This window comes from Delphinapterus leucas, chromosome 4, assembly GCF_059928025.1.
Source record: "Delphinapterus leucas isolate spDelLeu-1000000601 "Yukka" chromosome 4, BTC_Dleu_Yukka2, whole genome shotgun sequence".
NCBI classification, from domain to species: domain Eukaryota; kingdom Metazoa; phylum Chordata; class Mammalia; order Artiodactyla; family Monodontidae; genus Delphinapterus; species Delphinapterus leucas.
The window spans coordinates 46,361,577-46,387,853 of NC_143132.1; the positions used below are offsets into that span (position 1 = coordinate 46,361,577).

Sequence of the window (26,277 nt, forward strand, 5' to 3'; positions counted from 1 at the left end):
TTGCAGCGGTATGAGGGATCTTTTTTTAGTTGCAGCACGTGGGTTTCTTAGTCACAGCATGCGGACTCTTAGTTGTGGCAAGAATGTGGGATCTAGTTCCCTGACCAGGGATCGAACCTGGGACCCCTGAATTGGGAGCACGGAGTGTTACCCTCTGGACCACCAGGGAAGTCCGGGATGAACAATTTTATGGTTAAGGGTCTGTGGGTGAAGATCACTGCCTTCTCCCCTCCTCAGGCTTGTCAGACCGGCTTGCTGGAAGGGATGAGCCTGTCAGTTGCAGGCAGCAATTTTCAGGCTATATGGACTGTAGAAGGGATTTGAATTAATCCATTATTTCCCAAACTTGACCTCCCTCTGACCAACTTCTGTCTGGCTAACCGTCTAATTTCCCTGGGGGTTTTCCTTTTGTAACAAAACAACTTTGTTTTGATTTAGCCTAGAACTAGGCTTGGGTTTTAGGGAGGAAACGTCTTTAAACAACTTGCATTTGAAATGAGGAAGTGAAAAAAAAAAAAAAAACGACGAGGCAAAGCCAGCTGTTTCCTACAAACCCTTGATAACGTGCAGCGGTTCATTGTCCTTCTGCCCCAGTGGAAACTGGCTTCCGCCCTTGCCTTGTCTGCTGCTTTTCCAGCCTCCCTCACCTGTCCAGACAGCTGTAACCTCCCCACTGGTCATCACCCCCGCAAGGTAAGATTCTGAGATACGTGTGTGAGCTCTGGGACAACTCGGTCTTTACTCAGTTTTGAGCAAAGCTACACTTTTCTTACAATGGCTGTGATAGGTGACACTTTACAAATACTGCCTCCTTTAATCCTCATAGCTCCCCAATGAGGAAGACTGTATTATTATCCTCATTTCACAGAAGAGGGAAGCGAGACTTAAGCCGTGTGTCCAAGTCATTTTTCTAATTCCAAGGCCTGTTCCCTGAACCAGAGGGTTTCAAAATGTCTTCCCATCAGCAGAGTGCTGGTTAGGAACAGAGATTTCCAGGCAGCCAGCTCAGAGATCCTGACTGAGTAAACGTGGAGTGAAGCCCGGCAATCTGTTTTAACGTCTCTGATGGAGGCAGGATTTAAATCTTTCCAGTTATGTTCTCCGCCTTTATATGGCCTGCTTGGTACAGCCCCTTCACACTTCTCAGCGCTGATTCATCACTCCCGCCGGGTTCTCAGAGCACTCTGCTCTCACGGCTAGTATGTGTTAGCTTACTAACAGACAAGGCCACGGTGTGTTAAAATTTGCTGGTTTTAGTTCTGTCTTCCTGACTAGTTGGGAGCTACTTGATGCCGAGGATACTGTTTCTTTTTGACTTCCTCTTCCTGAATTGCTTCTTCCACTGATCTTTACATAGCTGGGTTCTCCTTATTATTGGGGCTTCAACTTAAAAGTTTCCTCCTCAGAGAACCTTTTATAATGACCTTAAGAATTAATTCAGCTCATGCAGCTCAATATTAAAATAACAAACAACCCAATCCAAAAATGGGCAGAAGACCTAAATAGACATTTCTTCAAAGAAGGTATACAGATTGCCAACAAACACATGAAAGGATGCTCAACATCACTAATCATTAGATAAATGAAAATCAAAAGTACAATGAGGTATCACCTCACACCAGTCAGGATGGCCATCATCAAAAATTCTACAAACAGTAAATGCTGGAGAGGGTGTGGAGAAAAGGGAACCCTCTTGCACTGTTGGTGGGAATGTAAATTGATACAGCCACTATGGAGAACAGTATGGTGGTTCCTTAAGAAACTAAAAATAGAACTACTATCCGACCCAGCAATCCCACTACTGGGCATATACCCTGAGAAAACCATGATTCAAAAAGAGTCATGTACCACAATGTTCATTGCAGCTCTATTTACAATAGCCAGGACTTGGAAGCAGCCTAAGTGTCCATCGACAGATGAATGGATAAAGAAGATGTGGCACATACATACAATGGAATATTACTCGGCCATAAAAAGAAACAAAATTGAGTTATTTGTAGTGAGGTGGATGGACCTAGAGTCTGTCATACAGAGTGAAGTAAGTCAGAAAGAGAAAAACAAATACCGTACGCTAACACATATATGTGGAATCTAAAAAAAAAAAATCTAACACATATATGTGGAATCTAAAAAAAAAAAAAAAACGGTCATGAAGAACCTAGGGGCAGGACGGGAATAAAGATGCAGATGTGGAGAATGGACTTGACGACACAGGGAGCGGGAAGGGTAAGCTGGGACAAAGTGAGAGAGCGGCATGGAAATATATACACTACCAAATGTAAAATAGATAGCTAGTGGGAAGCAGCACAGGGAGATCAGCTCGGTGCTTTGTGACCACCTAGAGGGGTGGGATAGGGAGAGTGGGAGGGAGGGAGACGCAAGAGGGAAGAGATATGGGGATATATGTATATGTATAGCTGGTTCACTTTGTTATAAAGCAGAAACTAACACACCATTGTAAAACAGTTATACTCCAATAAAGATGTTAAAAAAAGATTATATCTCAATAAAACTAGAAAGAATAAATTAAAAAATAAAATAGTTAAAAAAAAGAATTCAGAACCCCACCACTCATTCACTGTCGTATCACCCTATTTTCATATAGCGTAGAGCACAGAGATTTGCATAGTAGGTGCTCAATTAGAACTAGATTATCCAAAGCCAGATTAAGTACATGTGTAGGACACCAGGAAAAGAGGTACCCTGTTTTATTTTTAAATAGAAATCGACATATAATTATATATATATATATTTTTTTCTTTTTTTCTTTTTTTTTTTTGCGGTACGTGGGCCTCTCACTGTCGTGGTCTCTCCCGTTGCGGAGCACACGCTGCGGACGCGCAGGCTCAGCGAACATGGCTCACAGGCCCAGCCGCTCCACGGCATGTGGGATCTTACCGGACCGGGGCATGAACCCGTGTCCCCTGCATCGGCAGGCGAACTCTCAACCACTGCGCCACCAGGGAAGCCCTATAATTATATTTTTAAACTGTAGAAGTCATGTGGAAAAAAAAAAAATTAGGATTTTCCTGGTCTTTCTTCCACTTACATTATGGCTTAAAATTATTTTTATATAGAATTACTTATTGAAAATGAGCTCCATAACATGTGGGGTCTTTGAGTCTCTAAAGGTTTTAAACTAGCACTGGTATGTGTTTAACATCTTTGGTTTCCAAAACATTTTGAAAATAAATTGGGCAGGTATTATTATTCAGTCCCATGCTGAAGAGGTGGGAAAAAAAAAAAGGAAGAAAAAAAAGGGAAGAATAAGCACACAAAAGAGGATGTAGCATCAGATCTCACAGGTTAAAGGCTCAGTCCTACAAGAGTGCCCCTTCCTCCCCACTTCAGACAGCAGTCACCAAGTCCCGGTTGTCACCTATGCTTCTGATCTATAGATTGGAGGTTCCAATGACCCCCTCCTTGGGTTTGGTTTATTTGCTAGAGCAGCTCACAGAACATTTTACTTACTAGATTGCTGGTTTATTATAAAAGGATGTAACTCAGGAACAGCCAGATGGAAGAGATACATAGGGCAAGGAATGGGGAAAGGGTACAGAGCTTCTCCAAGCACACTGCTCTCCCCAAATCTTCATGTGTTCACCAACCTGGAAGCCCTCTGAACCCCATCCTGTTCGGTTTTTACAGTAGGCATAATTGATTAAATCATTGGCCAATGGTGACCGAATTCAATCTTCAGCCCCTCTCCCCTCCTGGGAGGTCTGGGGGTGAATCTGAAAGTTCCAATCCTCTAATCACAGAGCTGGTTCCCTTGGCAACCAGCCCCCATCCTTAGGTTAGGTCTAAAAGTCACCTCATTAACATAACAAAAGACGCCTTTGTCACTTATCGCTTAGGAAATTTGTGCCAGAAATGGGGACTAAGACCAAATATGTATTTCTTATTATAAATCACAGTATCACACCTGTCAGTGAGGCCCCAAATGCAAGGGCATCAAGGGTACAGAAAATAAGAAAATATAGCTTATATAGTTTAGTCCTGTAAACTCCAAAAAATGACTGAAACATAGCTGCAGGTTTCTGGAAATCCTCACCTTCTAACTGGAAGAGAGCCTGAGAGAAGTGGGAACACCTTGTCTTTTTCCATTGTCTTAGACTTTGTAATTAAATTTTGACTTGACATTCTTCCCTTGACTTGGGGATGACAGAACAAATTTTCTTGCTCTGTCCGTTTTTAAAAGAAAGGATTCTTGTAAATGTGTCATACTTTACCAGTATTCTTAATAAACTTTGGCAAGGATGTGGCTCAGAATGAAACTACTCTTTTCAGATGTAAATGCAGGCATAGGTCCTGTAAAATCTTTAAAGAAAAGTGATGCGAGAAGAGAAAACATGTCTCTGTTATCTCTGAGGAGCTGTCCCTTTCCAGAACCTAACCTGGGCCAGTAAACTGTTCCAACTCATCCTGATTGAAAATAAGAATGAGCTGGAGGGGATAGAGGTGGAAATGGAGAAGTGAGAAACTTAAGGAGATTGTAAGGTTATTTAGGAATATATGGTCCAAAAAGGACATTTAGCAGAAATCAGAGGGACAGTTCTCTCTTCCAAAAGGGAAATAATCTTTTGCTCCTGTTGGCATATTTTCCTGAGTATCTCTTGGTTGAATTTCTGCAATAGCAAAATAATCAGTTTATCAATATGTAGTGGGTTTAGTGCATTACTTAGAAATGTTGATAGCACAGACTCTTAGACTTGTAGAAATTTTAGGAGTTAGAAAATTAATCCTTCACCTATGCAGGAATTCTGAAAAATAGTTATATTGTTAATACAGGCAAGTTATTCCATCACTAGACACCTTGTGGTGTTAATTTAAATGGCTGGATAAGTACCTAGCCCTTTAATGATATGGTTTGATCCAAAAGATAAAATTGAAGATGAGTAGAGAAAAAAATGAACCAAGAAATGTGTCTAACAGAATCTCCCACCTGAAAATCAGGTCAGTAATCTTAATTTAAAATTAGTTCTCAAAGCCAACATTTCGATAAACCATAGAGAGACCATGCTTCTTTTCTTTTCTTTTTTTAAAATTTCTTTATTGCATTTATTTTATTTTTTGGCTGCGTTGGGTCTTTGTTGCTGCCCGCGGGCTTTCTCTAGTTGTGGCGAGCGGGGGCAACTCTTCGTTGCGGTGCATGGGTTTCTCATTGCGGTGGCTTCTCTTTGTTTTGGAGCATGGGTCCTAGGCGCGCGGGCTTCAGTAGTTGTGCATGGGCTTAGTTGCTCCGTGGCATGTGGGATCTTCCCGGACCAGAGCTCAAACCCATGGCCCCTGCATTGGCAGGCGGATTCTTAACCACTGCGCCACCAGGGAAGCCCCCATGGTTATTTTCTGATGAGAGCCTGGATTGTCAGGGTTCTAGACTGCTAGTTGTATATGCGGGATGATTTTGGGGCTGTAAGAAGGAAAAATGTGACTGACTTTAACACTGAATGTATTTTAATATATTACATATTAATATAATGAAAGACATACTTTATAACGATTCCAGGGTCAGATCATTTAGCAGCTGGTCCACCTCATCAAGGATCCACCTTTCTGTCTTCTTGTTCTGCCTTCTCCAGATGCTGGCTTGATGTCTCCCAGCTGGAAGAGGGACAGAGAGAGCACTCCCTTTCCTCATTTATCTTCTGAAGAGACTAGGAAAACTTTTCCAAAGGCCCTCCTCTCTTATCGCATTGGCAAGAATCGTGTGGCATGCTGGTTCCTAACCTCCTCAACCACAAAGGCAGTGGCTGCCATGGTTGGTTCAAACCCATCCTGATTTACACCCCTGGGACTGGGAGAAGCCCAGTCTCCCTTAAAGTTTATGGCCAGCCGAGTCCTTAAAATCTTTGGGTTTCTATTGACAAGGGTACAGGGAAAAATGAATTTAAGACAGACCATTGCATCAAGAAGGCAGTGTATTTGACAGTCAGTGGAGCACAGAGAAGGGTTTATATGATTCCACCCACCCCATTAAAGGAATCCTTATTATTCACAAGTTCTTTCAAATATTGAGATGAATGCTGTTTTTGTCATTTCACTTGGGCTTGGATATTTTTCCAGATAGAAGAAAATAAGCCTAATTTCTTTCTGTTGTGTCAACTGCCCAAGCAACAGGATTGAAATGTAGCTCTCATGTGACTCCTAACTCTTTTCCTAAAGTTCCTAAGCTAAATTCCCCCATTCTGCTCAGCCATACCTTGTGGTTTCCAAATCTTTCACTATGTCTTCTCACTGTACATCCCTTATTTCTCCTCAATGAACTACAAGAAACTCAACTTTCAAGACATAGCTCTGGAAAGCCTTTCCAAATTCCGCATGGTTGTCAGGCGCTCCACAGTCTGCTGTAGTCCTCTCATGCCTCCTCAATGCCAACATTTACTGAACTCTACATGCCAGTCATTATGCCAAAGGCTTTATCAAGAACCTCACTTAGGAATTCCCAGGCAGTCCAGTGTTTAGGGCTCCACGCTTCCATTGCAGACGACATGGGTTCAATCCCTGGTCAGGGAAGTAAGAGCCCGCATGCCATTGGCGTGGCCAAAAAAATAAAAAAAGAATCTCACATAATCTTCATAAGAACCCTATGGGACTGTTATAATTTTATCTCAGTTTCATAAGTAACAAAACTGAGGCACAGAGAGATTAAGTAATTTACGAGGTCACACAGTATATAAATGGTGAGGCCAGGATTCAAAACCAGATGATTAGACTCCAGGGTCCTGGCTCATAAGCATTATATCCTACAGCCTCCTATGCTCTTATCGGCATCTCCAGAGTTCTTCTCGCCCAGTGCCTGGCACATAGTGAACACTTCACAAATGTTTGCTGAGTGAATGAATGATTCATGATTTTTCTCTTCTATAGAATATCATTTATCAATTTCCTCCTGAAAATGTGATGCCCAGCATTGAAAACACTACTCCAAGTGGTTTTTGGCCAGAACAAAATAAATGGCACATGTAGGAAGCCAGATAATGTCTCCACCCCGTACCCCCCAAAACTGTCCCCAGAAACTGTGAAAATGTTACTCTAAATGGCAAAAGGAACTTTACAGACATAATTAAAGAGATTGAGAGGGGAAGATTATCCAGGTGGGCCCAATGTAACTACAGGGTCTTTATAAGAGGGAGGCAAGGAGGGTCAGAGTCAGAAAAGAACATGTGTTGGGAGAAACAGGTGTCACAGAGAGACCTGAAGATGCTATGCTGCTGGCCTTGAAAATGGAAGAAGGGCCACAAGCCACGGAATGCAAGTGGTCTTTAGACACTGGAAAAGGCAAGGAAACTGATTCCCCCCTGGAACCTCCAGAAGGAATGCAGCCTTGATGACATCTTGATTTTGGACTTCTGACCTCTACAACTGTAAGGAAATAAATTTGTGTTGTTTTAAGTATGATTTGCTGTAACAAAGCTTAGCAGCAGGAGGAAAATAATACAGCATAGATACTTTTCTTGATGTAGTTATGTTTCTATTAATAACAGCCTAGCAGTGTAGCCCTCTTGATATTAGGCACATTGAGTATTCAGACTGCAGGCAGATTAATCTAAAAATATAGATTCTCTCTTTTCATTTTTTTTTTAAGACTCTTAGTTGGCATCTGTCCCCTTCATGTGGCCCAGACCTCGTGTATTGTCACCACCATCCTAGTACCTTTTGTTTGCTCTCACTGATGCTGTGTTAGAAGTTTGTTTCCCAAGAGGCCCATTCACAAGAAATAACAAATTCCCCCACATCCTTGGGACTGTGTTCTCACCACAAAATCTAACATTATGTTACTCGTTTGGATGTAGTCAGAATTTTTTTTTTAAATCTAAATTTCTAAAACGTCTGTCTATGGAAGAGGAAAAGAAGAGTTATTTCAAGTTAAACCATAAAGCATCTCAACCTCTAAGTATTTTGAATCCTGATAATCAGTGATAGCAGATTTCTGACTTCAAGTTAATAGATTCTTGCATTTAGGATATAAAATATTTATTATTTTATTTTGCCTGCCCATCTAAATTTGTATTTTATTACTAACCTATGCCTTGTTACTCCTCCTATGAATCAGAGATATCATCTGTCTTGCAGTCCTTTAATAATGACTTTAACTTGAGCAGTTGGTATATTTAACTCCCTAAACCATGCTTATTAAAGTGTGGTCCTTGGACAGGCAGCATCAGCAACTTCTGGGAGCCTGTTAGAAATAAAAATTCTCAGGCCACACTCTAGTCCTGCAGAATGAGAGACCCTGAGGCGGGGCCAAAAATCTGAGGCAATAATTAGGGCTTGGAACTATGTTAGGTGATGGGGTCAGAGTGTGAGACCTCTATAGACCTTTTTGGAAAAGTCATTCATATCTCAGTGACTAAGAACCCTTGGGTAAGATTCTCTTCTGGCAAATTCTAAGTACGTGCATGTCTTATTTTAAGCAAAGATAACACTAGAAAAGGAAAACCTTTTGGAAAAAAATAAGGAAGATTATTTTCTGCATAAAGCAAATTACAAATATCATCTTTCCAAATGCTCCCAGGAAGTTGTTTCCTCTAGTTCCCACCACGCTGTTTATGTCCAACAGTTACAATACCCTGACAAATAGTGTTTGTCTACATGTCTGCTCATCTGCAATCATCATCAAGGTGGAAAATCTGTTCATTCACCACTGTTCTCTTTGAACTTAGCCAATGCATGACACATAGAATCTCAGTAAGTGTTTGTAGCCTTAATGCCTATTTCTCAAGGCAGGAATTCCAATGTCTAGGATTCTGTATGTCTGATGCCTGGAATGCCATAGTGCTGGGTATATAGTAGGTTCTCGATAAACATATAAATGAATAAATCAATGAAATCATGATGTATATATCCAATTCCATTCCCCCTATTAACATGATCATTTCACATTGTGATGTACTATGAAGTTTTAGTAGAAATAAGTAGGCATGGGTTGGTGCCAAAGGAATTTCTGTTGCACTAAGATTTTGATTGTCAAAACATTTGACATTGCACAAACTACTTCTGTAGAGATGAAGAAAAGCCAGCTAGCGAAAAGATAGATGATTTCAGAAATTAACCTGAATTTTGACCAGAATTCGTTTTATTATATCTGAACCAAAACACACGTTATTGAAAAAAAGACTAATTGTATTAAGTACTAACAGTAAAATATTAAGAAATGCTGATAACCGTATGGTTCCTAGAGCAATAGGAAGCAATTTTATATTAAATCTGTCACTGCAAGTTTGCCATACGATTTTTTTTCTAAGAATATTTCTCTTGAAGTAAGTGACATTCATGTCCAAACTTATATTCATGGTTGATTTTTATGAAAAGATCCCAGCCCTTGGTTTTCTAACTGGATATACAGAGAATCAAATCTACAGCAATTTTGTCTCCTGTTAACTGGTTTGGGGAGATAGAAGAGTAGATTATAATAGAATACTGAAGAAGAGTCTTTTCCCCCACAAAGACAAGCTGCTTTTTTTTGTTTGTTTGTTTTTTTGCTGTACACAGGCCTCTCACTGTTGTGGCCTCTCCCGTTGCGGAGCACAGGCTCTGGACACGCAGGCTCAGCGGCCATGGCTCCCGGGCCCAGCCGCTCCGTGGCATGTGGGATCTTCTCAAACCGGGGCACGAACCCGTGTCCCCTGCATCGGCAGGCGGACTCTCAACCACTGCGCCACCAGGGAAGCTCCACAAGCTGGTTTTAAATTTGTTTAACCACTAAGCAAATTTAAACACCGTTCTTTATTCTTGTTTTTATCTGATCCTTTGATATGCTAATATGTATTGTATTGCTTGTGGCTTGGAGGAGGGTTAGGACTTTAGGACTCAATCTTATTTGCCTCAGCTCTTGTATTCTTTTTTTTTTTTTTAATTTTATTTATTTTTGGCTGCGTTGGGCCTTCGTTGCTGCGCGGGCTTTCTCTAGTTGCGGCGAGAGGGGGCTACTCTTCCTTGCCGTGCGCTGGCTTATTGTTGCTGTGGCTTCTCTTGTTGCGGAGCATGGGCTCTAGGAGCGCAGTCTTCAGTAGTTGCAGCACTCGGGCTCTAGAGCACAAGTTCAGTAGTTGTGGCGCAAGGGCTTAGTTGCTCCAGGGCATGTGGGATCTTCTCGGACCAGGGCTCGAACCCATGTCCCCTGCATTAGCAGATGGATTCTTAACCACTGCGCCACCAGGGAAGTCCTGAATCTTGTATGCTTGGAACTCAGATTAGCATCTCCCAACAACACAGTTTGGGAAAGGATACTCAACTGCAAAAGCAAGTATTTAATTCATTGTGAAATAACATTTATAAAGGGAAGAACTAAAAAGGCCTACAGAACACTGCATCAGACTCTGTTTTTACCTGTTAGGTCACTCCTGGATGGATCTTTATGTTTAAGGACAGTAAGAAGAGCATCATTTCTACTAGGGAAAAAAATAGAAATGATAATGAAATGGAAATGTTGGTGTTTAGCTTGAAAATAAAGAAAAATTAAAGACATAAATGGATCACTATTTTATCAAAATCCAGAAACTTGGGGATTAAGTTATATCTGTGCACTTTAGTTTTTTTTCTGTGTATGTCAGTCATTTGAGGGATTTCAGGACAAAAGCATTAGGTTCCTCTCTCTCTGCCAAATGAATGCATGTGCCAGGGATCAGGACCCACCCAGACCTAGGTTTGAATCTGGTTTTGTTCCTGTTTTTGTCCTCTTCATACTATCTCAGTAATATTTAACTCCCAGGTTTGCTATCATTAAATGTGATCATGAATGCCAAGTCCCTCCTTAGGGCTCAAGAAATGTTACTTTCTTTCTGCTTCACCTACCTCTCTCTCCTGTCTAGGGTTTTGATTCATTTGGGGCTGCCATACTCTGCCTTGTGTTATTAGGTGACTGTTAATAAGAATTTGTTTTAGGGCTTCCCTGGTGGCGCAGTGGTTAAGAATCTGCCTGTCAATGCAGGGGACACGGGTTCGAGCCCTGGTCCGGGAAGATCCCACATGCCGCAGAGGAACTAAGCCCATGTGCCACAACTACTGAGCCTGCACTCTAAAGCCCCTGAGCCACAACTACTGAGCCCGTGTGCCACAACTATTGAAGCCCGCGTGCCTAGAGCCCGTGCTCCACAACAAGAGAAGCCACAGCAGCGAGAAGCCCGCCCACCGCAACAGACTAGCCCCTGCTCGCCGCAACTAGAGAAAGCCCGCGCCTAGTAACAAAGACCCAACTCAGCCAAAAATAAATAAATAAATTAATTTTTTTAAAAAAAGAATTTTTTTTAAACCTCTTTATGTTTCCCCATGAATCCCTGCTATAAATATTCATCCCTCCTCTGTCTCTAGAAGGTAACCATGCTTTGGTGTTCTGTTGTTCAGTGAGTTTTCTGTTACAGGATAAAAAGACAGAAGTTACCAAATCCCTAAAAGACGACTGAAATATGTTTTCAAAAGCATAGACTGATGGAGGCAGAGAAGGTGGAGTCCACTGTTGTTCTCTGTTTGGGTGGGGCTGGGAGTCAGGGTGTTCTAGAGAGAAAGGGAAGAGAGGCCTAAGCAGAGTTTGGAGAGATTTGCCTAATATTGGGAAGTGAAAGAGCAAGTTGTGGGTCTCCAGGATATGATCACACAGAGAGCTGCTCTAGGTGGTGGGATGTCTGATGGGGTGGCCCTGGGTATCTAGGCTCGGGGGTGGTGTTGTTGAAATAAACACCATGTGAGAGGGAAGCACAGGTGAAATGGAGATGGAGGGCTCAACAAGATGACGTTTGAAAGCTCTTTCAGGACACTGTTAATTATTAGAATATAAGCTCCAGGAGAGCAAGGATTTTTGCCTGTTTCCTCACCGGCAAACTGTATTCCTAGCACCTTCAACAGTGTCTGACATATAGCAAGCACTTAATCAATATGCATTTGATGACTGAATGTGGAGTGTTAATGACATGAAGGATAGAAGTTCAGGTAAGATGGGGGAAAAGAAGGAGAGGTCAAGGATGACAAGCATTATCAGTAATAATGAGTCAGTTAAGAGAAAAGGCTGGTTGGTGTGGAAGGCTAAAACATTCAGTTTTCTATTTGTAGACTCTGCTTTTTGTAAAGTACTTTGCATACAGTGGGTGCTGATAAATACATGATGGACGGGATGCTCAGCAAGCAGCTGGGAGTACACGATTGAGAATTAAGAAAGTAGTCGGAGCTAGAAATGGAAGACTCCCCAGTCCCTCTGGGGAGAGATCTCAGATATAGAGTAAGTGCGGGGGGGCAGGGGGGTGACAACGGCAAGGACATGCGCATTTCCTGAAGCAATGTACAAATGAACTTATGAATCATCTTGGAGTTAAGTACAATTTAGGGACAACTTCCAAATATTTAGTATTGGATTTTTATTGCTTTCCAGCCTGTGGATTAGAATTTTATCTGAGAGAGTCTCAGTGGCAGGACTCTTGGTGTTAACGGACCCAGGAAGATTCAACGGTATTCAGCTTTTAAATCTATAGACAGTAAATGTTTTATCAGTTACACAAAACTTGGGGGATCCAACGTCTAGGATTTGGCTTGGTTAAAATGCATTAATTTATCTTGTAGGCACAGAGGCATACAGTTAAATCCTGCTTACTCCCATCCCTCTCTCCAAGCAAAGCCAAAATTATATGTGCTTCTTTTCAGTCCCTTAGGCAGGGATTCAGAAACCCACAGTTTTATGGAATAATACTAAAGTGATGGTGAAGATGAAATGTATCAGTATTTGCCACTTCTGAGGCACTGCAGACCGTTGCTTGGATGGTCAGTATATCACCATGTGTTAATAGACTTGTAATAATTAACAGTCATGAGCAGGATTTGAAAAAACTGCTGCCAATCTGAACACACACAAAATAAATTAAAAAGCTGACAAGAAGATACAGTAAAAATGAAAACTGTAGTAAAACAGACTACTAGTTTAAATCACTGGGAAACAATTGTCAGTTTTAACCCTTCCTTTACTTCTACTTCAGATGTTCATAAGTGGTTCCTGTATCTAGAGGTTTTCATTACTGATACTGGTCCTCTTTTATTCATAATGTCCTGTAGTGTAATAAACTATTCCTAGTGAGGAATAAAAATAAAGAATTGAAGTACTGGGTATGCATGCTTCCAGGAAGCCGCTGAGCATGTTTTCTTTGTGATGACCCTGATGCCATTATAGCTACTGCTTCTACTACTATAATTACCTTAAAAATGGGATCTGCCCCCCCAAGTGAGTTCAGGTGTGAAAGAGAGCAGACTGACCTGGGAGGAATGATGGCTAGGGTTCTGATGAAAGGTTTCAGTAACTTACTTTCTGTATATCCCTGGAGAAAACATTCTGGGTTTTTGGAAACTGGAAATGACTACAATTCCATTTCAGTTGACATTTTGATACCCATGCACAAAAGGCTAATTAAGCCTTCACAAGATTCTCATTCAATTAACCATGGTTGTGTTTTCCCAAAATGTCCCACTGTAGCATGTAATTGATTTTCTCACATTCTTCATCTCTTGAATAGAAAGGCACTATGTCATGGGTGTGGAGAGTTTAATATGGGTTCAAAGTTTAGATTTGGGCCCTTGGACAAGCTGTGTAATTTCTCTGAGCCTTAATTCCTTATCTGGAAAATGGGAATAACGATATTTAGCTTACGGGCTTGCTATGTGTGGTAAACAATGCAGTCTATAAAATCACCTAGCATCTGGCAGGAGTATAATATGTCACACTAGAGTTGTCAACTTTAATAATATAAGCAAAAACGAGTTTTTTGGGGAATAGCCAGAGGAACTGCAATTCCGGATACACGAACCATGGCAGACCATAGGCAAATCCGAAGAACAAGGAACGGGAACCTGCTTTTATAGCGAAGGGTGAGGGGGGGATTGGGAAGGGCTATTTTAACCAAGGAGTCGATTGGAGGAAGCTGGGAGTTCAAAGTATGGAGGCTTTTCATTGGTTGGGCTGCTATAGTTTATGATTGGCTGGGCTGGCCTTGGGCAAAGAGAAGTTTTCTTCTTCCTGCTGGATAGTAAAGTAGGCGAGACCTTTCTGTTTGGAGTAATTGGAGTTGCATGGCAGATCATGAAAGCTCCCACTACAGGCCTGTTCTGACTCGAATTTTAGCTGAAGTGTCTTTAATTAACCCTAGTATATCCAGCGGTTCCACCTTGCCCTTCTTTTTTCCCCTACCCTCTTGAATCCCCTATGTTTATCTTCAGCTGTGGTGGCGGAAAGCTGGGAGAGGTTCCTAGTTATGCAGGGGCCGAGGTTCCTAGGGGACTCTCTAGAACCAACTTGGTATCCCACCAGTGTCTCTCTGCTTGACAAGTCAGTCTCTTACAAATATTCTTTGGTGATGTAGAATTCCCTGCAAGTTTGAAATTGGATGAGTTCCTTTTAATTCAAAGGTTGAGAATAATAGAAACCTAAAACACTGTCACTATCAGGGTTCTGATGAAAATGGTGTATAATCCTCCCTTTACAACAGAGTTTTGTCATTAATTCTCAAAAAAACCACAGACCCCCCCACTCCCCAACAAGCAAAGTTCAGTTTGATATGTTTCCAAGCAACTGCATGTAAAAATTCCTAAAACATAAAATGCTTTGAAATTTCTACTTTTTTTTTTTGGTTACAAATGGCGCTTATTGTGAAAATCAAACATTCTGAAATGAATAATTTAGAAAGGAAAGTCCTCCCATGAATGCATCCTCCAGAGATAGCTAATGTTCATGTCTGGTGTGTATCGTATCAGATACTTTCTGTTTGTGTACTAACATAAGCTGTACTATAAATATCATTATTTCTATTTTTTGTATATCTAACAGTAACAGGATCCTACTAGGCAACTTGCTTAGCAACTTGCTGTTTAAATTTAATAATATCTTGGACATTATTCCAAGTCATTAGATATAGGACTAACTCATGGTTTTAGTGACTATACAGAAATCTACAGTATATGTGAACCCTATTACTCCAATCCCTTACCAATGGCTGTTTGAGTCATGGTGTCTCTCCATTATAAGCAATATCTAAATGGCAATTCTTAAACACAACTTTGTATAACTAGGCAAAGATATCTACAACAAAAGTTTCTATCAGTGGAATTTCTGCAACAAAGTATATAAATGTTTAAAATTATAACTGATTTTGCTAAAATATCCTCCAAAAAAACCTGACCAATTTGCATTCTCACAAAAAGCACAGGAAAGTACTTATATCTCCACACTAAGTTTTTTTTAAAGGTTTTTATATTTTTTAAAATATTTATTTATTATTTGGTTGCATGGGGTCTTAGTTGCGGCAGGCAGGCTCCTTAGCTGCAGCATGTGAACTCTTAAGTTGTGTCATGCGTGTGGGATCTAGTTCCCTGACCAGGGATGGAACCAGGTCCCCTGCATTGGGAGTGTGGAGTCTCATCCACTGCGCCACCAAGGAAGTCCCCACACTGAGTTTTAATAATCATTTTTACCAATAAGTGCAAATAATACATAACTTTAAATTTGATTAGTGAAGTCAAGACTCTTCAAATTTACTAGAATGTAAGCTCCACAGGGGCAGAAATTATTGTCTGTTTCCTTCACAGCTATATACCTGCTCAGAACAGTGCCTGGCACATAGTAGGTATACATATTTGTTTAATTAAGTAATGTTTATTTTTCTCTTCAGAGTGCTGCTTGTTCATGTAGTTTGCCTATTTTTCTATTAAATTCTTGGGGTTTTTTGGGTCCCCTAAGAGCTCTTGGTATAATAAGTAACCATTTGCTGTGTGCTGCAAGTATTTTTTCCCAACTTGTCTTTTTATTTCTTGGTGCGTTTTGCCTTTAGAAACTACATTTTTATGAGTTCGAATGTATTAACCTCTTTCTTCAAGCTTCTTTCATGCCTAGTTTTTTTCCACTGCACAATAAAAACAAGATTCACATAGGTTTTCTTCTCGTTCTTTCAACATGGGCTTAAGGGTTTTGTTTTGTTTTCATCTGATATTTCTATTTGGTGTCTACTGATTGGAAAAATGCATTGTATAGAATAAAGAGCACACAGGTAGGGAATCGCCAAGTTAGAGAGTTCAAATTTGTACCTAAACACTGACGCATTTTTATTTTGGATTTTTTTTTTTTACTCTCTTTCCCCAAACACATAAAAATAACTTTGTTAGTGCCTTTTTAAAAATTACAAATATTGCTCATGTACATTATAAATACTTCAAGTTAGATAGATTTAGGGTAAGCAGCAAAAATCCCCTTCTTTCTCTACCCCTATAATTCTAGAAGAAATCTCTGTCAACATTTTGGTGTGTAGGCTTCAGGACCTTCTCTTATGTACTCACAAGTACATACACACATACCAGTGGTCCTTTATTTTTCTGCTTGATATAAATGAATCACACCGTATGTGTTTTATGAATGTAGAACTTCTAAAGCCAATATACTGTAGCTGTCATCATATCAGTATATGTATATACATATTTATAATAGCTTTGCAATAGTTGCATTCATTACTAGGATATACTACCATAATCTAATTAGTCACTTTCTATTCGTGGGCATTATTTTCCTGTTTTTAAACATTACAGGCAATGCTGCTGTGACCATCCCCATACATATTTTTGTGTTCCTGTGTAATTAGTTCTGCAGGATGGAGTTCTAAAAAATGGAACTGATTTGAAAGGTACACGCATTTACAGCAGACTGGAGTTTGCGAAATGCAGAGAAGCCTTTGTGCCACTCACAGCCCACTGTAAAGACTCCACCTTGCACTCTGCCTCAGGAGTGCTATAGAAAATAGCTTTTTGCTTTTTGTTTTTTAAGCATGAAGCTTTGAACATGAAAATATAAAATAGTTAATTATTTGAGTGTAGGTTTATGTACATTTTGCCCAGCAATTCCACTTTTAGGGATCCATCCTATAACAACACTCCCATGAAGTGAAGTAGCATAAGTTCAGCTCCATAAACCAGTTATGATGAAAGAAAGTTGTTAAAAATGTTAAGTATCATTAATGCGCTAAGTGAGTGCTCTGAGTAAAGTGACCCAGATATTCTGTCTCAATTATCAGTCATGGGACTGGAAATTAGGAGAGCATCTCCACAGACAGATGGTAAGGGTGAGACATCTCCCTTCTCTCCTGTGAGGTGGCACATCAGCTGGGACAGTGGTCGAGGCTTCTAACATTTCTCAGGATTGAATAAGAGCTCTGAGCAAGCTGCTCCAAGATACAGCAGCTTTGTACACTGCTCCCACACCCTCGCCCCGCCCACACACAATTCGGGGAGGTGTCCTACCATCTGGCGGTCTGTGCAGGGAGCTACCCAGCAACCAGAAGGGCCAACTTCTTTTCGTTGTCGGCGTAACTAGGAGTCAGGAAGAGATCTCAGTTCCTTTCCCTCCTGGTCCTCATTCCTAGATCACTTGGCTTGAGGCCAGAACTGCTTTCCAGGGAGATAAGTCAAGGAACTTTAGCATAACCACCGAATTGCCCTCTAAAAAGGAAGTAGTACTTTACACTTACTTGAATAGCTTCCTTGCCACCTTTGCTGGAAACTCACTAATTGACTCTTTAATCTTTTTAGTTTTTGCCAATCTGATTTCTCATTACTGTCTAGTTTTTCTTACACAGTGTTATTATAAAACAGACACTAAATTTTTTGCACGTTTGTGGACTATTTGTCTTTCTTCTGTGAATTGCTTGCTTATGACCTGTGTCCTATTTTTAAATGGGTTGTCTTTATTGATCCATAGGAATTCTTTGTATATATTCTGGATATTAACCCTTTTTAATAATACTGCAATTGTTTTCCATCAGTTGTCTTAATTACGGCTCCCACCACATAGATATTGACATGCTCATGTGCTTAGAACTTGCTGAACCCCAGTTCCACCTTCTCCCTTCCCTCCCTCTCCAGCTTGTGGAAGGAGAGTAAATGCAGTTCCTGACAACTACTGGGCCACTAAGACCTCTGAAACCTTGACAGGACTAGTAGAATAAGGAGACACTATCATTTATCAAGTGGCAAATAAGCTTTCTGGTAGATGTGAATTCCTTTTTCATGAACTCACAATACTGGGGAAAACAACACAATGGTTATTTATATATGCAAACATGTAGCTGAGCCCTTGCTCTGGAATGGAGATTTGGAGAAGATTGGGCTCTGCTTGAAAGTACTAAACTGCCATTTGCTAAAGCAATAGTTTTTCTACACTGTAGGCAGATTCATAGCTCTAAGTTAGGATTTAGACTCCTTACACACTGGCTTATTATTTTTGAGATGCACATGTCCTCGATTTTTTTTTTTTTTTTGCCACACCACACAGTGTTTGGGATCTTAGTTCCCCGACCAAGGACTAAACTCATCCCTGCAATGGAAGTGTGGAGTCTTAACCACTGGACTGCCAAGGAAGGCCCTGCACATGTTGTTTAAATAATTGCTTGCAGGAGATAAAGACAGGGCTGGCAGGATCTTTACGTAGAGTTGGAGGAAGGATTGTATGTAAAAAGGGTTAGCTTGGTCAAGCTCAGTCCTGAGTCAGATATTGTTTAAAACTGAACACCCCAAGATTTGAGAATGTTACGAAAACTTTTTAAAAAATTATTATTAACTTATGAGAGGATATTGTGCGAAAGTGGCCTCTTTTCACTTTGTGGGTATCTCCAGTCCTGGGGTTCATCTACTATGATCTGATGTGACTTGCTGACAGCACACCCCTACAAGTAGGTCTCTTCTGCATGGAGTAGACAGTCCTACATCAATCATGCCAAGAAAGCCTGCACTTGGGACGGGGCATGAGAATTTGGAAGGCAGGCTGTATACTGGGGTGAAGAAGAAATACTACTTTCTTGAACCTTACTCTAGACTGTGATTCTACAGAGTGCTGAATGGTACCCCAGGGTAGTGCAGGGAACCTGGCTTTCACCTATCCCTGGATACCCTGGGACACATCCCATGAGACAATATCATTTTAATTCAAAGAGATTGCACCATCCATAATCAAAAAACAAACCTAGCAAACAAGGCCAGTCCTATGTGTACAATGCCTAAATATTATGATTTCAGGGATCTTTAAAAGACCCTGCATGTCCCAGTAGTCCTGGCCCTTCCCTTCCAACCTTATTAGAATAAATCTTCTACACAAAGGCTGAGTTATAGTTACATTGTGAAAGCATCCCTCCCCCCCTAAAAAAGTTACCAAAAACACTATCCCAGAGACGGCTACAAATTCACCCTGCTTAATTCTTTATCACCCTCCACAAGAATTCAAAATTTTTACATAGTTGCAATAATGTGCCCATGCAATAATGTATCCTGCACAGTTGCAATCATGTGCCCATGCAATAATGTATCCTGCACTAAAAAAAAAAAAAAAAAGTTTTACAGGTCAAAAACCCTTACCCCAGATAGTTACATAGTGATATGACATTCCGGAAAGAAAATTGATTTTGGTTCCGGGCACTTTCATTCGAATCACTGCTCCAAAATAGGTGGTATGACCTTGGGCACATTACTTAACCTCTTGACCCCATTTCATCATTTTTAGGATGAGATTATTCTGGTTTGCAGGATGAATGAGAGAAACAGACATGATACATGGAGGGTAGCTGACTCATGGTGGGAAAGGACTGGCAGCTAATATTCCTACTTCCTGGATTGATGTTTCTTTTGAGATGAGCACTGTGCTGAGAATTCTCTATGTTATCATCTATTTTAATCCTCCTAACAACCCCTGAAGATAGGTTGTACTATCTCACTGTAGAGGTGGCCAAAAGGAAGTATACTGAGGTTAAGTCACTTGCTCAAGGTCACACTGCAGGCAAAAGGAGGAGGTGGAATTTGAATTAGGTTAGGGTGAACAGTGCCTTCTTGGTCACTGACTATGAAGAAGCACAAATGTCACCTAAGAACAGTGGATTGCCTCTCCCCTTAGCACATGACGTTGCAGATTCAAAAATCCTAGGAAAGCCAGAGGGGAGGAGGTATACCACTGCTTTAATTCTGAAAATCATGAAAAAGAGAAGGGTAATAAACTCAGGAGAACCTAAAAGAGCAAAGTAACCTCAAGAAAAATGGGCCCAGATGGACAAATTCCCTAAACATCTTTCACGACTCTGATGTCTCAGGAACCACCTTTAAAATGACAAAATCTATGTGAGTTCCTTCAAAGGCAATTTGTAGAAAGGGAAAGGGATAGGAATTTTCTGAACCCTCTGGGTTTTTTGATAGGAGAACTGGGAAAACAAGTGCTGCCTCCTAGGGCTGTTGTTAAAATTAATACAAATACCAGAAGGTCCGTCACAGACGGAGGACTTTGTTTCAGTGCCTGACACATTACTCACTTTGAATTGCACCCAAGTCTGTGGCTCTTCTCCCTGGGGTCATTTGATGGCATGTGATTTATATCACAAACACTGAAATTTAAAAAGTATTCAGAGGGAAGAGATATGGGGACATATGTATATGTATAACTGATTCACTTTGTTATAAAGCAGAAACTGACACACCATTGTAAAGCAATTGTACTCTAATAAAGATGTTAAAAAAAAAAGTATTCACAGCTATCCAAGTATGAAGACGCTTTTCTCAAGGGAGACCTACTTTAATAAGAAAAGAAAATGCACGTCTCACCTTTGTTCTTCTCCCTAAAGTAACGTTTCCTCCAAAAGATAAAAAGCACTAACACATTTGTCCTTGAAGGGCCGAGCCCAGGAATTCTGGTCTCTCTGAACACCCTCTCCCTTCCTACTGGCGGCCAAACCGCCTGCCCGGCCTCGTGTCACAGAAGTCCCCCCACGCGCCAAGCAAAAAGTGTTTACTTCTGCCGCCTGCCAGCCCGGCGGGGAGGGCGGGGGAAGCACCCGAGATGCCCCTCACTTTCGCCCCTGCAGCTTTCCAAACAAACCAGGGCGGGATGGGAGTGTCTTCTTGGCTGTGGAACTTGATCCTCCTACCTTGTCCTGAAGCCACCCGCCGCTTTCCCCCGGCCCCCTTCGCGGTGATTTTCCTGTTCGGGACGCCCGGAGAGGGCGCGCGGCTGGTGTCCGCCCAGCCGGAAAGGTAGGGGCTCGGCCGCGCTCCCACCTAGCCGGCCCGGGGACGGGGAGCCCCACCAGCTCCCTCCGCATTGCACCTTCCTCCGCGAACTCGGGGGCGGCCGCGGCCACCACGCGTCAGGCGCAAGCCGCCGAGCGGGAGGAGCTTCTCCGCGGCTCCGGAGACGCTAGGCGCTTTCGCCGGAGATCCGAACCCGGGCGCGGCGGGCAGCGCACGCGCCGGCGGACGCCTGGGACTCCGGGCGGCGCCGCGCCCTTCCCCGCTCCCCCGCCGGGTCCGAGGGAGACTGAATCCTCCCCGCGCCGCCCCTTGAACCGCGCCACCTTCCTCCGGTTACCGCCGGCCGCGGGCTTCGGCGGCTCGATGCTTCAGGCGCCGCGGGAGAGGCAGCAGCCGGCTGGAGCGAGCGGCGACGAGGGAGCCGAGAGCAGCGGGCCTCCGGCCCCGGAGCTCGGCACGCCTCTGCGGTCTTCGCGCCGGGGCCTCGGCGGGTAACTCTCCCCCGCCCGCTTCGCTGCGGGTTTGTATCGCCGGGGGAGGGAGGTTGGCGGAGTGGAGAGATCCGCGGGCTTTGCAGCCCCTGAGGCTGAGGATCAGGGGCCGGGGGCGCGCCTCCACGCACCAACCCCCCCTCCCCCCAGGAGCCTGCGTGCGCTGGTCCCGTACCCCCGGGTTTAGGGTGTAAGGGGCGCTCGGCCCTAGGTTCTCTCCCGGGAGGGGCGGGAGGGGCGCTGGAAGCTTGCGCGCAGGGAAGGCCGACTGGGGTGATGGGCGCTTTCCTCACTATTGTTTGCCTGTAAAAGGGTCTGTACGCGAGCAGGGGCGAGAGGTCTGGAAGGTTCTCCCGTTTTACCTTAGAAAATTTTGCTAGAAACCCTTCTTCCCGTTACGGTGGAACTAGACCTAGCAAACCCAGCTCCGAGGCAATTTGGAGGAAAGGGCGGCGGTGAGAAAATTTCCGTGACTTGGGCTGCCGTTAGTTTAGGGGGTAGGGGAGAAGACGCTTGTGGTTTTGAGGCGGATTGTCTCCGAGCTCCCTGGCGATCTCAGCCCCTGTGTGCTGTTGTTTTGGCTTGAAAGAAAATCTATCAAAAGCTATTTTCAGAAACTAAAAACAAACCCCAAACAGTTTTTTTGGGGAGGGTCTTCAGTAGAAGGGCGGGGAGAGAGGTTGGGGACGGGGGTGGGCGTTGCTGTTCAAAGATGATGGTTCAGAAACGGTTCTTGGGAGTGGTGATGAGAAAGACATCTTGCATGCCAGCATATCAGAAACTACGTAAACTGCAGATTGTAAACTCAGCAAAGTCGCATGTGCTTAAGAGGAGCGCCGCCGGGGGTAGATAGTTAAGGAAATTGCCGATCGGCCAGAAGCCTCTCGCCCTCTGGCCCCAAGTTCACAGTAACCTTCTGGTCTCTGATAGCAGCTTCTACAAGGCTAGCTTGGATATTTGACTTTCCGGTCATAAAACTTTCTCTCCCGGCTGCAGACCATGAAACTATCTTTTTATTTATATGGAGATGTTAAATATTTAGGAGGCTCTGGTCAGGGTGGCAGGTTATTTTCCGTTCGAAAGCATGCTGATTTGACATTTGTAAAGTGATTCGTTTTCGTTTCCTTTTCCTTTCACCTACGACTGCTTTTAAATACGAAGATCTGCAGAGAGCCACTCTTAGATTGTTATCTATTGACAGCTTGTCGTCTCTGAATAAGGCTAATTGTCCCGGAGGCACTTTAGATAATGGCAACTTTGGTTTATGAGGAGAGAACTCTTCTAGAAACTGTGTTTTCCTGTTCTGGCTTCAAACTGTCCTTAATCCTGGAGGGGGAGGGGAGGTCTTCATTGGTTGCCCTTGGGGCTTCTCTTGAGCAATATTTTTATCAGCTTCCCTCTCTGATTGCCACACCTGCAGATTGTACCGTGTCTCCGTATTATGGTGCAATAAAACAAGACTGCTGTTTTGATCGTTTCAGTAGATTTGTTAGAAGTACTCAATTTATTCTTATGCCCCGAATCAATACAAATCTTCGGGGCTCAGAAAAGAATAGAGGAACAGTTTTGGCAGAAGAATGCCATTAAATGCTATTTTATTAAATCTATGCTATTTTATTAAATCTTCCCAACCACCCTATGAGACAGGAATGCTTAACCTTATGTTATAGTTAAAAAAACTGAGACTGCCCAAGGTTAAGTGACCTAGAATGGATCACAGGAAGGTCACTTCACCTCTGCCTTACACCATTCCAGGAAGCCTCTGTAGCAGACGTTCTTCACCAATTCTTCCATTCATTTGCATATCTTTCTCCTTTGCCTTCCACAGTGCTCATTTATATACCCCCTGATCGGAACACAGATTAATTCCTTTTTTTTGAGAACTATTTATTAAATCAAAGCAGAAATATATACAGAAAACATACTCTGAATAATGGCTACACATATAATTTTCAGCAGATACTTACAAATATTCATGTCTCCCTTTCTTTTGATTGTTTTTTTAAACATCTTTATTAGAGTATAATTGCTTTACAACGGTGTGTCAGTTTCTGCTTTATAACAAAGTGAATCAGTTATACATATACATATGTCCCCATATCTCTCCCCTCTTGCATCTCCCTCCCTCCCACCCTCCCCACAGATTAATTCTTAATTACCCCTCATGCTTGGCTTCTTGAGCAGGTGCTCTGCATACTTTGTCTTTCCTTCTGATTAGCTCCAGACTTTCAACAATTAGTTATCCTCTATCTTCTCCACACCTTTGACATGGCCCTTGGGTGTGCTGTGTCTGGCCAGGTTTACAACGTCATGTTATCTCCATTGGCTTATGTTCTGAAAGTTCTTTTCATTCTGAATACGTGTATATTCTCACTGAAGTTCCTGCTCATCCTTCTTGCCTGGAAGAAATCTTCCCAGGGCTACAGCCCCACCCTCACAGCTGAAATGAATCTCTCCTGTTTCTCCCAAATACAGTGGACAACAGCACACACCACGATTTCCAATCGAACCCTGATAAGTTAGAAATAAAAAGTATTTAGTTTGGAGTGAGCTTGATGTATGGAACAGGCTGTCTGCCTTGGACATTACAGTGTTTCAGTAGAAAACTGTATTTATGATTCCATGTCAGGGTGTTAGAAGCACAGTTCCCTCACCACAGTGGGCTAGCAGGCGTTCTTTCCCATGATGGTGACTGAATTGGTGGAAGTGTCTCAGACTCGGTCAGGAACTTGGCTGCCATACAGTCAGGCTAAGAAGCGATAATATGGGGGTGAGGTTATGAGGGTAAAAGTGCGGAGCAGTAGGATCTGAGTCTCATCCATATTTCTTTTTCCTTTTCTTCTTTTTTTTGCGGGGGGCAGATCTTTTGGTCATCCAGCTTCCCGTTTGCTGTCACAACCTTCTGCGTCTGATCAGGGCTTTCCTCTTCCTGGACCATTGGGAAAAGGCGAAGGAAAGCACCCAAGCCTTAGGAGATTTTCTTACCTTCAACGCTGGAATGCTGAGTGAAGAGGACCTCTTCTGCATTCTCTCTTCCCCCTTACACTTGAAACACAGTGGGCCAATGCCATCATTTCATCCAGTAGCACAGAGTAATGCTGGTCTTTGAAGGGTTCTTTAAACATTGATTTACTTTTTATGTGGTTGGGAATGGAAAGGTCTGTGGGAGATGAGGGAATAAGGCCTCCAGATGAGGAAATGGAAAGGAAGCTGGAAATTTCTCCAAGGGAAACAGCGTTACTCTCGCCTTCATGGGTTGTGGAAGCAGGCCCAGAGTTGGTGTAGCTGTGGGTCATGGTCACTATGCTTTGATGGGGCAACGGGGGAGCAGAGAGTGGTTTTGCAGTGGATCTTGCGTGACTTTCCACAGTCATCTATATGGTGGGACTTGAGATTTAACCAATATTTACTGCGTACCCACCATGTAATAGATGTTCTAGGTAGGTCATGCGGCGTTGAACAAAACAGATGAAGCTCCCACTCTTACAGAGCTTGTGTTTCTGTGGGAAATGGAATCAATAAACCAGATACAAATAAATGGAAAAACGTTTTTCAGATAGAGATGAGTGTTACGAAGACAATGCAGTGTGGGCGCGTGCCAGACAGGGCATGGGGGAAGCCAGTTTAGAGCAGTCAGAGAGCTGCTGTGAGGAGGGCATATTTGAAGTGAGATGTGAATGATGAGAAGGACCAGTCAAGTGAAGAGCAGAAGGAAGAGCATTCTAGGCAGAGGGAACAGCAACTGCAAAGGCCCTGAGGCATAAATGAATTTGGGATGTCTGGAGGACTTGTAGATGGAGAAGAGTGCAAAAGGGCAAGAGAGGAGATGAAGTCAGTGAGGCAGGCGGAAGACCGCTTATGTGAAGATTTTAAGTCCTAGAAAGAAGTTTGAATTGTGTTTTTATTAGAATGGGCTGCCACTGGAGACTTTCAATTAGAGACTCAGTCTTCACCTGGTGGGCAATGGGCTTCCCTGTTTCTCTCTCTCTCTCTCTCTCTCTCTCTCTCTCTCTCTCTCACACACACACACACACACACACACACACACGTTTTCACTCTCAGTTTTTCTTCTCCCCATTAATTGTCCATCACTGATTTCCCCTTCTTTGCCCTAGGTCAGAGCACAGGCGTATCCACACTGAAAAGCAGGGCTCACAGGACTGTGGACAGTGTTCCTCTTACCCTCTAAAATAAATCCGTATACTCAGTTTCAATTTCAAGTGTGAAACTCCCCATCACTAGCTCTGATTTCTTAGCCTCTCTCCAGACTGAATATCTAGTTGTCTCTAAGTCTCTGGATTGGCTGGTGACATCTGAAACTAGATACTAAGAAGTATCTAGTCAAATCAATCATAGCTGGTATCTTTTGCAAGACAGTGATTGTCCCAAAAGGGGATATTCTGTGTAACAAGAAGGTCTTGCCTTTTCCAGAGCTCCCACTCTCTTTCCCCAGCCTATGCAGTCTGATATGAGAGGTAGTTTCAGTGGAAATGTGCAGGACTCTTATAATAGTTGCCAAGGGACTAGACTATGCCTCAGAAATTTCATTTCTATTGTTCTTTGTAGATGATCTTGTCAGTCTTGGAGTAACACTTAAATCATGAAAGCTTATGTCCAAGTCGATATCTCCTAGTAGCACTGGTTTATCAGAAATGAACGGAAGCATTTTATCAGTTATTCTTTGATTCCAGGATAGCTCATTATTGCCAGTACATAACTCTCTGGGGAAGCTTGGTATACTCTTTAGAGAGAAAATTGCTTTTGAGAT

The 26,277-nt window shown here is 42.5% G+C and overlaps 1 protein-coding gene across 12 annotated transcripts in view; it reads left to right on the plus strand.

Moving 5' to 3' along the window:
• The first annotated feature begins 563 nt into the window (after nt 1-563).
• ST3GAL6 (ST3 beta-galactoside alpha-2,3-sialyltransferase 6) overlaps nt 564-26,277 on the plus strand; it is a 101,316-nt gene continuing 75,602 nt past the window's right edge. For 7 of the 12 annotated variants that reach the window (XM_022584985.3, XM_089910437.1, XM_089910442.1 and 4 more), the window contains exon 1: nt 20,826-21,021. Coding sequence is in view for 1 of the 12 variants with exons in the window: in XM_089910446.1 (XP_089766572.1) it covers nt 21,382-21,509 (128 nt within the window). In the remaining 11 variants the exon portion in view is untranslated. Of the gene's footprint in view, nt 694-5,582; nt 7,368-20,822; nt 21,022-21,279; nt 21,539-26,277 lie in introns of those variants that run through there. The other 5 variants (XM_089910439.1, XM_089910445.1, XM_089910446.1 and 2 more) reach the window with 5 other exon arrangements.